The sequence below is a fragment of the Camelus bactrianus genome, chromosome 33, assembly GCF_048773025.1.
Source record: "Camelus bactrianus isolate YW-2024 breed Bactrian camel chromosome 33, ASM4877302v1, whole genome shotgun sequence".
Lineage (NCBI taxonomy): Eukaryota > Metazoa > Chordata > Mammalia > Artiodactyla > Camelidae > Camelus > Camelus bactrianus.
This window is the reverse complement of record NC_133571.1, coordinates 21,680,830-21,695,259: the sequence shown is the minus strand read 5'-3', so window position 1 is coordinate 21,695,259 and position 14,430 is coordinate 21,680,830. Positions and strand designations below refer to the sequence as shown.

Below are 14,430 nucleotides of genomic sequence, written 5' to 3'. Positions count from 1 at the left end.
ACTTTTTTTTTTATGTTACAACTTACTTGTTTTGAGTCTGGTGTGGTCAGAGACGCAAGGTAAGGGAATTTATAGATGACAACTGTGGAATGATGTTCCTCTGTCCTTGCACTTGATGGTTTCTAATTTGAGACCCCTCCCAACAGTCTCACGGGAACTAGGGGCAGGCACGCAGCCAGCAGGGGAACAGAGATTGGTCTTTATTGGGAAACCACTATTTTCCAACAAGGGAGGAACATTAGTTTGGCTCACCAGTTTGACGTATTTTCATCCAATCTAGAGAACTGATGGTCTCTGCATGGCTGGTTGGCAGTAGTTGTGGAATAAGCGGTTTGAAGCTGTTCTAAGTAAAAATTAATGAAGAAGAAAGGGCCCTAGATTCTCAACAAGAGGAAGGCTATTGAGCTTGATTTAACATATATTTCTTCGATGTCTGTACTTTATTTCCAGACCGCGAGGGTCCAGGGCCACAAGAGAGAAATGGGCTATGCTGGGGCTGGGGGTGGGTGGTGGGCACAGGCTTAGGTCCGCATTCTCCTCTATGAAACTCAAGAAACCGCAAAATGGGAACTAATAGTGCACCCAGCTGTGGTATCATACTGGGTGGAAAGTACTCAGCATAGTGCCTGGAGCAGGGTATGCGCTCTGCAAACGTTAGTTAATAAAATTGCATTCACTCACTCACTCTTGGGCTCCGGAGCCTCAATTCGCGGCCGGGTAAAGACTAGCGACACCGTCTTTGCCCTCCGAGAGCTTCTAAACCAGGTGAAACCAACAGGATAACTGCACACTGCATCCCAAGCCTCAGCCAAGCGGGTTTCTGCAGCTCTAGGCTCCGCCCCACATGCCCCGCCCCCGGCGCCCCCAAGCCCCGCCCCGCGCAGCCCCGCCTCTTCCGCCGCCCGCGCCCGGAGCGTGCACGCACCCAGACGCCTTGCGGGAGCGAGCGCGTCCGGGAGCCCACGGGCCGAGAAGCGCCGCGGGTGAGGAGACCCGCGCCCGCGGCGCGGGTAAGTGCGGGCCAGGGGCGCCGGAAGGGTCAAAGTGTTTCCGGGGAGCGGAGGGAGGGAGCAAGCGGTGGGTCTCCGAGGGTCGCTGTCCCCGGGGGCGCGGGGCAGGGGAGCCGGCGGGAGCCGGGGGCCCGCTGGGTGGGGGTTAGGGTTAGGCGCGGTGTGGGGGAGGGGCCGCGGGCGCGGAGGTGCAGTTCAGGGGGGCGGACCTGGGCCTTGGGCCCGGGCGGGGCTGGCTGGGTGGGCTGTGCAGCAGGGGCGACCGATTTGGAGCCGGCGGTTGTTCCGGAAGGACCCGGGGTGTTAGCTTCTGCGTTGGGGAGGGTCCAGAAGGAAGGTTATCCCCGGTGCAGAGGAGAGGCCATTGGGGGAGGCCTTCCTGGTCTGCTAATGAGGTCCAGGCCGCCACAAGACTTAGAAATCCTCGGCTTCCGGGGTTCCAACCCTTTGGCTGCTGTCTGATTTTTGTATTTTGAGGTCCTCTTCAGAATTGTAGCAGGGCAAAGGTTGACACTCCAATAGGTTAAATTTAGCTACACATCCACCTTAGTTGAAGAAACTTGGGAGCAAGTTGTGGAACAGGTGTTCGTCCTAAGAATCAGGTAGAGCACTGGCTTTGCAGCTGTTAACCTATTCTGTGCCAGTTCTGTTCAGCGGGCTTTATTCTGAGCATCAAGTTGCATCTACATTTTTCTTTTTTTAAGTTTTGTTAACTGCGAATGTCACATGCTTTCTCACCTGCTTCAGTCATTTAGGCACCAGGAGTATTCAGGATGCGCAGTTCACCATGTGCTGAAGGGTGATGGTGCCCAGTGGCTTGGGGGCTGTGCAGCTGCTTTGAACACTCATCTTTCTGCTGTATCTTTACTTAGATCTGACGTCTCTTCCAGATAACTTGAAATAATTAGTGGAAAGGTGCTTATTTTAGCAATAGTTATTACAGGTCTGCCCTTTATCATTTGAGAGTTTCAGTATGAGATGTCGTTAGGTGACTACGTTAAGTTATACGAATGCATCCACCTGGAGATTATTCATTGTATGATTCTAGGATTGGAAATAACAGTAGAGAGGACCTGGTCCAGCTCCTCTTCATCTTATAGATAAGGAGATTGACACCTGGTGAGGTAAGATTTGCCCAAGGTCCCTGAGATCAGGCTAGAAGTTTGGTGTTTTAACTGTTAAATCTTTTTTTTTTTGCTTTCCATTTGGTAGGAATCAGAGATAGAGAATGGATTTAGCATGTTTGTAGAGAGATTGAGTAGCAGCTCCCTGTGGGCCTGTTAACTTTGTTCAATCCTGTGGTCTCAGCTTTATGAGCTGTTCTCTGAAAGTATCTTCATGTGCACTTTTCTAAAGGTGGTCAGCAGTGTTCAGTTATTACAGGAGGGAGAAAAATATCCTCACATTTACATGGTTATAAATATCAAATGGACCAACTAAAGAGGGGTTGGCCACTGACTTTGCTGGCTGTCGGTGTCAGGTCTTGGAGCCTCCAGAGTTTATGTGGATGAATAAAGTCCTATTAAGGTACTTCTTTTTCCTGATTTAAATTGAGAGTTTATCCAGGAGGTATTGTGCATATGTTAAGAACATGGGTTTGCCATCATGCAGACCTGAGTTTCAGTCCTACCTTTGGGGTTAGGCAAGTTACTTATCTACTTTGGTCCTGGGTTTTCCTGTCTGTAATAGATGTAATACCCCTGTCTTGCACGCTTGTAAGGATTGAATGAGGTATACTAAAGGCCTGGCACTTAGAATACCCTCGTTAAGTAATGTAGTGTTACTGTCTGGACTTTACTAGTCTATGTGGATTTTCATTGAATTTTCTTTTGTGAAGGAACAACAAAGAATTAATTGCTAAAACAGAACTCTACAGTATTAAATAAATTGTGTTATAGTAGATTATTGGCCTGGGAAGTCTAAATTACGGACTCTGATGTATTGATCATTTAATCTTTGAGTCTCATTTTGTTTGTGTGTAAAATGAAGGCATAAGAAATTTTATACATTTGGGAGTTACTGTAGAAGCATTCTGAGTAGCGAGAGATCCTCCTAGAAAAGATCTGAAATTCAGAGGAGGATTCAGTGGTAGAAGGGCAGGCGAGCCGTTGAGCTGTAGTTAGGGTGTGAGAATAAGGTGTGAGAATGGATTTGAGATCCAGTATTCTGGTCCAGAATATTTTTTGACGTCAATCAGATCCCTGGGATTTCTGCCTTTCTGTCTCAAGGTGTGACTGCATTTTTTTTTGTCTAGGTTACCCGTGGAACATAAGCAATGGATTCCTTGGACCACATGCTGACGGACCCCTTGGAACTGGGCCCGTGTGGGGATGGCCATGGCACGCGGATCATGGAGGACTGCCTCCTGGGGGGCACCAGGGTGAGCCTGCCGGAGGACCTTCTGGAGGATGTGAGTAGTGACATCGACACTCTTCTCTCTAACTGTTGTTCTTAGCCTTTTCCACACTCGGCAACTTTTCAGTCCTTTGTACTCCCTTCTGTTTAATTTTCTACATTGTAGCCCAAATGATCTCTCTCTTTTTTTTTTAAAGTGTAGAGTCTATTTAATACTCTGACTAAGGAAGAAAGTGTAAGCTACATCCTGTTGTATGTTTAATAACATGTTAACTTGATAATGGGGCATAAGGCATATTTTAATAGGATGATTTTCAGCAATTAACAAGAAGTTTTATACTTAAGGGCAGAATTATATATATGTTTATCTTAGAATGCTCACTTACGTTGCGAATCAGGAAACAAAGCCCAAACATATTATCTCTGTCCATAAGGTAAGCAGCCGTCTAGTCAGTTAATAGTATGGGCCCTGGGATAGCATATCAGTGTGCTTTTGATCATGGCAGACAGCTGTGCGGGCATCATTGTTATTAAGGTGGCTGCCATTAATAGGTGCTTATTATGTACAAGGCACTGGGTATGCTAAATCCTGTATTTGTTATAATTTTTTTTGGAAGGGGAGGTAATTTTATTTATTTATTTATTTATTTATTTATTTATTTATTTATTTATTTATTTATTTATTTATTTATTTATTTAAATGGAGGTACGGGGTGTTGAACTCAGAACCTCATGTATGCTAAGCACACACTCTACCACTGAGCTATACCCTCCCCCTAAATCTTGCATTAATTTATTTTTAAAAAAATTTTTGGGAGGGGAGGTAATTAGGTTTATTTATTTATTTTTAATGGAGATACTGGGGATTGAACCCAGGACCTTGTGCATGCTAGGCATGCACTCTATCACTGAGCTATACCCTCCCTCCCTAAATCGTGCATTTATTTATCTTATTTATTTGGCCGTAGTTCAAACATACAGATAGGTGTAGAGTATCATGCAGCAAACATCTGTGCATCATTCAATTTTGGGTAATTTCATTTAGTCATAACTGGTTCAGGTTTTTCTTTCATGGTGTGTTAAACATTGTAGATGAAATTTTGCCCTCATCTTAGTCTCTCTCCCACCTGAAGTAACAGCTACTGAAATTGGTATATAGCTTTCCCATCCATGTTTTCTTTGCACACTCTTTCAAGTAAATCTCTGTATGTCATTCATTCAGTCAGTAAACACTTATTTAAGTCCCTACTTTGTGCCAGACACTGAGATGCCAGGAATAAAGTCATGTGCAGAAATAGGTTTGCAAGGGAAGGTCTTGGATGAGCAGGGAGCCAGAGGTGCTTTGTTGCATGTGTGCTGCTGACAAGCCTGGTAGGTGGTTGGATTTCTGGGTTGTCTCCTGCTTAAACCCCTCAGTGTCCCCTTGGTGCTCTTAGGAGGAGTCACGAGTACTCAGCATGTGTCCAGCTCCCTTGCTCCTCCTCACCGTCTGCTGCTTCCCTTTTGCTCCCTGTCGTTGTGCTAGCCAAATGTTGCCTAAACTCTTCTTTTAATTAAAAATTGGAAGGTAGCACACATGATGCACATACGTACAGCTTAAGCAGTAATGAAATACCCATGTAGCCACCACTTGGTTTGAGAAATAGAATGCCACCAGTACCGCTCAAGCCCCGGACCCCTCCCCGTCTCCTCCCCCTCCATTCCCTCCACAGGTGGTTGCTCTCCTTTGTTGTGTGTTAATTCTTCTCTTTTTATGGCTTTGCTCTGGATTTTTAACCCTCCTGCCTCAGCATGTTTTTCCCTTTCCTTATCCCTTGCTGTCTTAAATGTTACTCCGTCTGGAAGGTGTTCTCTGGGATGTGTGCTTCTCCTGTGTACTTACAGGTAAACTGCATTGTGATGGCTTGTTTAACTGTTCTTCCTTCCTCCAGTCAGCCTGTGCGCTAGTGCATCTGAGCCCTCGGCTCGCAGGTGTCCCGCACGTGATTGCTGAGAGTGAAGCAGTGACAGTAAACTCAGCAGGTGTCCTCGGCTGCCCAACTTCTCTCCTGCCGTGTTGACTTTTTCTGCCACTCATTTTAAGCTGAACCAAGGTGTCCTCCATCTTAACCCTTGTCAGCAGAACTGGTTTCCACATGGACTTGTATCTGCTGGGCTCATTTTCCTGTTGTTATTTACTGTTGAGGGTAAGAGTGTGGCTTACATGTAATCTTTACTAATCTCTTAAGTTTTGAGAGTTGAGTAAAGATCAATGGAATTTTAGTTTGTTTAAAAAAATGTGAAAACCTGGATGATAGTGATGGTTGCCCAACAGTGTGAGAGCGCTTAATGCCGCTGAACCAACCGTACGTGCAGTAATGGACAAAATGGTAAATTTTATGTCGTGTATGTTTTACCACTTATGTACGAAAAACTGAAAAACTTAAATTTTTTCTTATTTACTTTCCTCCTGCTTTTCCTGATTCTCCAGCCTGAGATATTCTTTGATGTGGTCAGTCTCTCAACGTGGCGGGAAGTCCTAAGTGACTGTCAGCGTGAGCACCTCCAGCAGTTTCTGCCCCACTTTCCTGAAGATGGAATCCAGCAGCAAAACCAGCTCATCCTCGCCCTGTTCAGTGGGGAGAACTTCCGCTTTGGGAACCCTCTGCACATTGCACAGAAGCTTTTCCGAGGTGTGTAGCAGAGAATTCTCTTTTTGAGAGGGGTGGAGGGTGGGAACACACCCAGTTACACTTTGTTCTCATGCACAGACACCGATCCGGAGCGGTTTCTGTGCAACACTTTGCTGCCTGGGCTGTTCTTTTTTTAATGAAAATGTTTAACTTATGCTGGAAACACATGAATCATAATTGTATTGTTCATTGATTTGTTATAATATGAACTCAACTGTGTAGCCACCACGCTGGCTTACCTTTTGTTCTACCGCATGTACATGTGTGTGTGTGTGTGATGCACATGCACACACTTCCTGCAGAAATCCTGACCCTTAACCACCAAGCACTTCAGCAGGATGTATGTCCTAATGGGACATCCTTCCACATAACTGCAGTCTTGCTCTCACACCCAAGAAACTTTACATTGAACAAACAATATCCTGGAATACCCCATATTCAGATTTTCTCAATTGTTCCCAAATGTCATTTGTAGTTGGCTTTTAAATCCAGGATCCAGTCCAGTATGATGTATGTTTGGCTCTCGTGTCTTGTATCCCCATGAATCTATGGCCCTCTGCCTCTTTCCCTTGTTTTTCAAAATAGTGACATTTGTGATTTACAAAACATCCTGCTTTCTGGGGTATTCTTGCTGCTTCATCATTAGGTTTGGGTTAAATGTTTTGCCATGAGTACAAGAGGGGAAATGTCATTTCTTTCCCACCCCACCTCAGGGGGCGTGTGATGTCAGTCTTTGCATTGCTGGTTATGACGTTTTTGACCACTGGGTTATGTGGTGGCTGCCAGGCCTGCTGACGGCAGAGGTGCTTTTTTCCCTTTATAATTAAGAAGCAATCTGTAGGATGATACCTAGAGACCATGTGATAATTTATTTCCCAAAAGCCTTTGTTTTACCCAGTGGTTTAGCTTCCACTGGTCCTTCCCTGAATCGGTTATTACATTGGGGATTCCACAGTGGTTTGGGACCACTCTTTTAAGTCACAGTTTGCTCTCCATCCTGTGGAGAGGAACAGAGGAAGCTCTTCCCTGGCCCCTTCCTGGAGTGACTTTGCTGTGGCAGAAGGCCCTGAAAGACAGCACATCTTGAGTTTTGTTAAACTGGACCACTTGACAGCTGCAGGAGGACCGGAGGGAACAGGCTGTCTCAAACCTCATTACCCTAGGGCTTTAAAAGAGCATTTCCTCTTTTGGTGGGTTATTAAGGAGGATTCCCCTGGCCACTTTCCTTTTTTTCTTTTTTTTTTTTTTTAATAATACACCAAAAAAAGTTTTAATGGTCCCCAATATATATACGCAACAACTAAGCATACACTTGGGAGAAAAAAAAATCAAAAACCAAAATGAAACAAAAAAATTAGGACACAAATGACCACATCTAGAATTCCACTCTCTCTCTGGCCACTTTTCTTGGCTGTCAGACGTCCCGTTTCCCTACAACAGGCCGCGTAACGTGGTTAGAAGTTGGGCTCTGGAGCTGGACCACCTGGGTTCAAATCTGGTTGCCCCTTCTATTAGCTGTGTGACCTTGGGCCAGTTACTTAAGTTCTCTGTGCCTTGGGCTGTGCACCTGTAAGTAAGATGGGCATGTGGAAGTGCTGTCTTTATGGGCTGTGGGAGGATGAGGTGAGTTAATGACACAGGGCCCTCACACAGTGCCAGCTGGTTGCCAGGTCCTGCTCTGGTGTTGGCTGTCACTGCTTACCTTGGAATGGTCACTTCTTTCTCTTATTCTTCAGTGACCCCTTCCCCCACGTAGCTTCTCACTCTTCACAGTCGTCCCAGGTTTTCCTCAGAGCACTCGGGAGAGTTGAGTCTCATTTTCGGGCTGGCTCGGTGGTTTCCTGTCTCTCCCGCTGGGCGGCAGGCTCCACGTGGACACGATCCCCCTGCCCCGCGCGCTGTGCTCTCGTCAGCACAGAGCTGACTGCGTTTCCAGGGCGTGTGACGTGTTTGTTGACAGCGTGTCCGCGGTGGCCTCTGCTCTTTCAGACGGACACTTCAACCCCGAGGTGGTCAAGTACCGGCAGCTGTGCTTCAAGTCTCAGTACAAGCGCTACCTGAGCTCCCAGCAGCAGTATTTCCACCGGCTGCTGCGGCAGATCCTGGCCTCGCGGAACGTGAGTGCAGCGGGGCGGGGGCCGTGCCCCGGTGGCGGGAGAGGCGGGGCGGGGAGGGGCAGAACAGAAGAATGCCACCCGTGAGGCCCTGACACAGCTCAGTGTATCTGTCTTTCTCACGACCCGTTCTGAGATGTGTCCTGATTTTAGAGGTGAACGTGAGAAAAAAGACTACATCGTAAAATCGATGAAGTGTAGCTTCAGCGTTTACCAAGAAAGAGAGGCGGCTGCTGGCTCCGTGGTGGGTTGTGAGGGAGAACCAGGTCGCTCTGAGGCTGCCAGGGCAGGGTGGCGGGGGTGCCCGACGGGGACGAAGTGCACCAGGCTCGGCACCCCCGGATCTGGACCTGTCTTGGGATTCTTCGGGGCGAAGTTGTTCTGGATCTAAGTGGTTCTTTAAGCTTCTTTATGAAAATATTTGGGTGTCTGGTGTAGGTATTGATTCTTGATGGAGCAGTCCAACACACAGATTTGGGATTTTTCGTCGTTTAGTAATAACACAAACCCTTTGTCTTTGGGCATGTTCATGTGCGAGCCTCTTTGTGACGGGGAGGGAGTTGAGCTTGCGACACAGTGACGAGAACCAGGTGTAGACTTGGGAATGTGCCAGAGCAGGCTTTGGCTGAGGCCTGTCCGCTCTTCCAGGACCTCCTGGAGATGGCCCGGCGCAGCGGCCCCGCCCCGCCCTGCCGGCAGAAGCGCCCGTCCCCATCCCGCACACCTGAGGAGCGGGAGTGGCGCACCCAGCAGCGCTACTTGAAGGTGTTGCGGGAAGTAAAGGAGGAGTGCGGGGACACGGCCCTGTCCTCTGATGAAGAGGGTGAGTGTCCTTGGGCTCTGGCGGGCTGGGCACCCGTCCACACCCACAGCCTGTTGTCTGGTTGGAGCCAGTGGTAGCGTTTCCTCCCAGCAAGGAGGTGTCCCCGCGGTCTGTGGGTGGAGGGTCGGGGCTCAACCCGGAGACACTCCCGTCAGGTGTCAGGTGGGGGCGCTCTCAGCAGGCTCTCTGGTCCCGCGGTGCCACTTGAGGGACTGCTTTTCCCCTCACAGGAGAGGAGTAGTGCCTGTCGGCCCCGCAGTGCAGCCCCACCGCTCTTGAAGTCTCTCTTCCTGGAAGAGCCGTTTAAGTGACCTGAGTGCTCCAGCCGTCTGGGGAGGGTCAGGAAGGACGGGGGAGCCCAGCCTCCCTCTTGTTGGCTTAGCCTTCTTGAACCCAAATGGCCACTTACTCAGTCTCCCCTATTGGAGTCCACAGCCACGTTGGATTTACAAGAAAAATTTTCTTTTGAAGATCTCAGCTCGTGGCTTCCGAGCTCTCCAGCACGCTCTCCTAGCCCCGCGGTGCCCCTGAGGGTGGTGCCCACACTCTGCACCACGGACATGAAAACTGCAGGTGAGCATGAGCGGCTGCCGTGGGTTCCTCCCGCCAGGGGAGCGGAGCGGGGTTCCTGAGAGTTAGGAGATTTGGAGCAGGTTTTGTGTGGTTCCACTTTTTCACAAGTAGCTAGGCCAGCCGGCCTTCCTGCCTTTGCTTTGAAATTTACCCCAGGAACTGATCAGCTGGCATTTTGGCCTAAAGAAAGCAGAATCCTCAGTCAAAATAACAATACTAAGAGACGATTCAATAGTAGAACAGAAGGGGTACCAGAGCCAGAGCGGTTTCTTGGCATGTCTGTGGAATTAGAGAACGTTTTAATCAGGAGATGAATCAAAGAAGAATGTTAAGAAACTTGCAGGTGTTTTAGGAGTAGCTAAGGGTCGTCTCTGAGGTCACTGTTACTGACCAACGTACAGAAGAGCTGCAGAGTGAGCCTGTGGCTGTCGGTCCTTTCAGCACCGAGGTCAGAAGGGAAACTCAGGAAATACCTTACTTTCGAATATTGCAAGTGACCAGAAAGCAGTGAATTTGAGTGTTGTGGGAGTGAACAACCATTGTGTGGCTTGGTTCCTCTTCTCTCAGATAAGCTAGAGCTGGGGGAGAGTGACCTGAAGGTCATGCTGAGGAAGCACCACGAGAAACGGAAATACCAGCCGGTAAGACGGGGACTGGGGTCTGATCTCTCCAGATCTGGTGTCCCCTTTCCTTATCCTTGGGGGCAGGAGCAGCATGGGAGGCCCGTTTCCATCAAGGATGTGAGGAGAAGACTGATGCTTTGATTGCATAGGGCGTCTTAGCGCGCCGTCGGGTCCACTCTTTAGGACAGCGCTGCTGTGTGAGGCTCATGGAGCTCGTCTCCAGTCCTGTGGCTGCTGAGCAGCAGAGCCAGGCGTCGGGCCTGGGTTCCTCCCGCTTGTTCCGTTCCTGCCCCTCCAGTCCACCACATTGAGGTGGCGCCAAGCCAGAGCATAGTGGAGGAGGAGAGGCAGGCAGTCGGTCCCCGGTGGAGCGGCGAGCTGGGAAGAGCCCCATGCTGGAGTTAGAACTGAGTTCTGTCTCTGTCCTTGCCACTTACTGTGATGGGCAAATCCCTGATGTCTCTGAACCCCACTTTCAGTCTTTGTAAACTACACTGCTACTTAACCAGACAGTTAGAAGAGCATGTGAGGTGAGAGGTGCGAAAGAGCTCTGTCAGCTTTAAGTGCCGGGTGTGAGCAGTTGGAGCTGGGCTCTCCCTGCCCTGTCATGAGGAGCAAATAGTTCTTAACTCTGTCCGTTTAAGTTCAGTATGATTTCCTCAAGTGCACCTGACGTCTCATTGTATCTGTTAGGTAAGCTGGCAAAATGATCAACAGTTGTAGCTCCTTTTCGGGGCCTCCGTGACGAATCTCACTCTCATGTCTAGGATCACCCGGATCTTTTGACGGGGGACCTGACTCTCAGTGACATCATGATGCGAGTCAATGCTGGCAGGAAGGGCTCTCTGGCAGGTAAATGGTGGCCCCCAGAGGAGGCCGTTGTCTGGCTGTGGTGTTGCATTACACCCGTCGGCACGTTGCAAAAAAAGATGAAACCACCGCATCCTTCTTACTGGTGACCTTTGTTTTGTTATTGCCTCTTTCAGATTTATAGGTAGACAGTGAGTATAAAACCAGTACAACAGATCATTGAGTCTTTAAATCACTCATTGGGTTTGGTTTAAAATCAAAACAGAACAAAACTACATGTCTTCTTACTGAGATTTTTCTTTTACTTCTCAGCTTCGGCAAAATAATACGCAGATAATACTCGTCGTTTTCTGGTGTAGAAAATGCAGTTCTGTGACTTGTGTTGCTTTTTTCTCTCCAGCCCTGTATGACTTGGCTGTCCTTAAAAAAAAGGTTAAGGAAAAAGAAGAAAGGAAGAAGAAAAAAATAAAAATGATCAAATCAGAGACAGAGGATCTGGTTGAACCCCTGAGCAGTGCTGAAGGGCTTCCACCCCTCTCCCAGGCTCCATCCCCACTGGCCATACCAGTTATCAAAGAGGAGTAAGTGAGCGACCGGGGTGACCAGTCAGGCATGCTCCCAGGGCTGGTGCTCGCTGTGAGCTGGGCTGGGTTGACCCTGTGAGCCTTGAGTCCTAGGGGTCCTGGGGAAAGTGTATATTGTGGTCCTCTACTGAACTTTCTTATGACTGCTAGGAGGCTCGGAGGGCCTAAAGCAACCTGGGGGTGTCTTGGTCTTTTTGGTGGTTCTCAGATTTTTCTTCCCTCGTTAGGCCTCTTGAAGACCTCAAGCCTTGCCTTGGAATCAATGAGATATCTTCCAGCTTCTTCTCTCTTCTGTTGGAGATCTTGCTGCTGGAGGGGCAGACCAGTCTCCCTATGGTAAGCCTTTTTGGAAAAGTCAGGTATACATCGAAGTTTCAGGTTGTGGACATCTTCAGTGGTCTGTGGCTCGAGAAGCAGAGCTCTGGGTCCCCCCTGAGCTCCGCAGCAGACTGAGTCTGTGACCTGGGCACACTGGACGAACACAGCCAGCTTGTTCCGGCGCAGCCGTGGGATGGCTGGTGTAGAGTAGAACTCTGACTGGCTTCTGCCTTTACTTTCCCTCAGTTGGAGGAGCGAGTTTTGGACTGGCAGTCCTCTCCGGCCAGCTCCCTTAATAGCTGGTTCTCTGCGGCCCCCAACTGGGCAGAGTTGGTGTTACCAGCCCTGCAGTGTCTTGCTGGAGAAAGCCGCGGTAAGGTACTTCTTTCTGGGGAGTCAGTATCCCCTCCCCGCCCACCTCCCAGTCTAAGAAATCCTCTTAGTAAGCTGAAGCTGGGCTGGTGAAATCATCCTGGCTTTGCAGGGTGCTGTCCTGAGGGCCATTAGCGTGGGGAGGTCGGAGCCGGGTTGCCTGTTGCTCTCGGTTTAGCGTTCTCTCGGACCTGCGCGGCTTGTTTATGGGCTCCGTTTCTTGCAGCTATGCCTTCCGGTTTCTCTCCCTTTGTTGAGTTCAAAGAGAAGACTCAGCAGTGGAAGTTGCTTGGTGAGTAACGCACGCCACTACCTGTAACAGATTTTCCTTCTGTTTCCTCCCCTGAGCTGCTTGTGCCTTCCAGTCAGTACAGGCCAGGGGAGTGTTGAATAGGGCGGTAGTAACCCTTGTTTTGCTCAGTAGAAGAATCCTTCAGGACCCCTCTGGGGCTCACGAGGTCTGCATTCACCCCATCGGGTGTGGCTGCGGTGGCCTTGCCCTTCGCTGTGACGCCCGCTGGGGCTGGTGGAGTTGAAACCTGCAGGGGTGTTCTACAGCAGCTCCTCCGTTTCCGTCAGCCACGTCTATGGTTTTAGATTAACTTGTAGCAAAGAAATTACTTTCCTTCCTAAGGTGGGCTTTGCTTCTGAGGACGACGTGTTGGGCAGCCCCGAGCAAGCTGTTTCTGAAGAACAGGCTCCCTTTGTTGCAAATGTGGGAGGTCCCAAGTGCAGTGTAAGTTGTGGTGACGTGCGCCTGAAATAACTTGGTGACCGTTACCTGGGCAGGGGGTGATCAGAGGAAGACGCAGTGTTGGTCTCCTGGGGAAGCACACATGCCTGTCCAGTGTCTGTGAGGAAAGCAGAAGGTTCATTCATTCTTTGCAGCGTGTATTCAGCCTCTGGGTGTCAGGCACCGTGGTACATGCTGGGCATGTAATGGTTTGTAAGTTAGACAGTGTGCTCCCCTCTTGGAGTTTAAGGTTTGTTTGGGGGACAAATACTCATTTAAATGAAATAAGCTTACACATTCTGTAAGGGAAAATGCTAGAAGGCGTGCGCGTCTGTGATGAGGCATTGGTGTGTGCAGAGTCAGCGCTTTCCTGAGAAAGGTGATTTGAGCAGAGGTGTCAGCGGTGACCCGGGATGAGCTGGGTGGGGGGTTGGAAGCACTCCCTGTGGAGGGAGCAGTGTGGGTCGGGGATGCCAGGGAGACAGGATTTAAGGTCACACAAGCTTGCGTAGAGATGATGCTAATCTGGACCCAGACAGGGAGAATGGGTGAATTTGGGAAAGTTTTAGGTGGTGAGAGCCAGAGGACCGGGTTATGGATTGGACATGGTGAGTGAAGGAGGAGGGCTGACAGGCATCACTTCTGCTAGATTGGTACGTGGTGGGCAGGGGTCCTGCCAGCAGCAGAGGTGGCCTTGGAGGACGTCCAGGCTTGGGTGAGGGGGACAGTCATGAGTGTGGTCTTGGACAAGCTGCCTTTGAAGTACTGAGGTGGAGAAGCTGACTAGGCAGTGGGATGGGTGGGTTGAGGGTCCAGACCAGAGGGTCAGGGTGGAGAGCTGTGGGCACACACCGAGTGCTTGGAGCCGGAGGCCTGGGGGGAAAGTGTTAGGAGAGAAGAGGGCCTCGGACTAAACCTTGAGAAGCTCCGCGGTGGAGGAGGCGGAGTGAGGACACGTGGAGAGGCAGTGACTGCAGAGTCAGGAGGTAGGGAGTGGTCACTGGCCTTGACTGTTCCTGGAAGGTTTAGGAAGATGAAGACGGGGTTTGTGGACATGGAAGAAGTGATGAGTTTTTTGGAGGAGTCATTCGTTAGTGGGGTGACGAGGGTTAGGTTGCTGGCAAGCTGATGGCCGTTCGTGAGGCCAATTCGTAGTGTCTTCAGCTTGTGGGCCAGGAGCTTTTGGCTGCAGCCGCTCAGCTCTGCCCTGTGCAGCACAGCCGCAGACAGTGTGAACCAGTGGCCACGCAGCTCTGTTTACAGAGCAATTCGCTGACCTTCGCGTCCCCGGTGGAGACTTGTACACACATATCGGGGCTCCCTTTCTGCAGCCACGTGAATGCTTCCCAGCACCCCCGTTACAGAGCCAGTGAATCGACTGCACTTTCTAGCGGCTTAGCGGGGGAGGGGAGGGCAGGAAGGGGGCCTGGTGGCCAAGAGGGG

General features: G+C 49.8%; 1 protein-coding gene across 3 annotated transcripts in view; it reads left to right on the top strand.

Annotated features, from left to right (window-relative positions):
- Nucleotides 1-878: 878 nt before the first annotated feature.
- NFRKB (nuclear factor related to kappaB binding protein) overlaps nucleotides 879-14,430 on the top strand; it is a 29,132-nt gene continuing 15,580 nt past the window's right edge. For 2 of the 3 annotated variants that reach the window (XM_074356916.1, XM_074356915.1), the window contains exons 1-12: nucleotides 879-1,010; nucleotides 3,265-3,420; nucleotides 5,836-6,037; nucleotides 8,027-8,154; nucleotides 8,800-8,974; nucleotides 9,410-9,547; nucleotides 10,115-10,188; nucleotides 10,938-11,022; nucleotides 11,381-11,561; nucleotides 11,792-11,900; nucleotides 12,129-12,255; nucleotides 12,481-12,546. In XM_074356916.1, the coding sequence (XP_074213017.1) occupies nucleotides 3,286-3,420; nucleotides 5,836-6,037; nucleotides 8,027-8,154; nucleotides 8,800-8,974; nucleotides 9,410-9,547; nucleotides 10,115-10,188; nucleotides 10,938-11,022; nucleotides 11,381-11,561; nucleotides 11,792-11,900; nucleotides 12,129-12,255; nucleotides 12,481-12,546 (1,420 nt within the window). In that variant the 5' untranslated portion in view covers nucleotides 879-1,010; nucleotides 3,265-3,285. The remainder of the gene's footprint in view (nucleotides 1,011-3,264; nucleotides 3,421-5,835; nucleotides 6,038-8,026; nucleotides 8,155-8,799; nucleotides 8,975-9,409; nucleotides 9,548-10,114; nucleotides 10,189-10,937; nucleotides 11,023-11,380; nucleotides 11,562-11,791; nucleotides 11,901-12,128; nucleotides 12,256-12,480; nucleotides 12,547-14,430) is intronic. The other variant, XM_074356917.1, reaches the window with a different exon arrangement.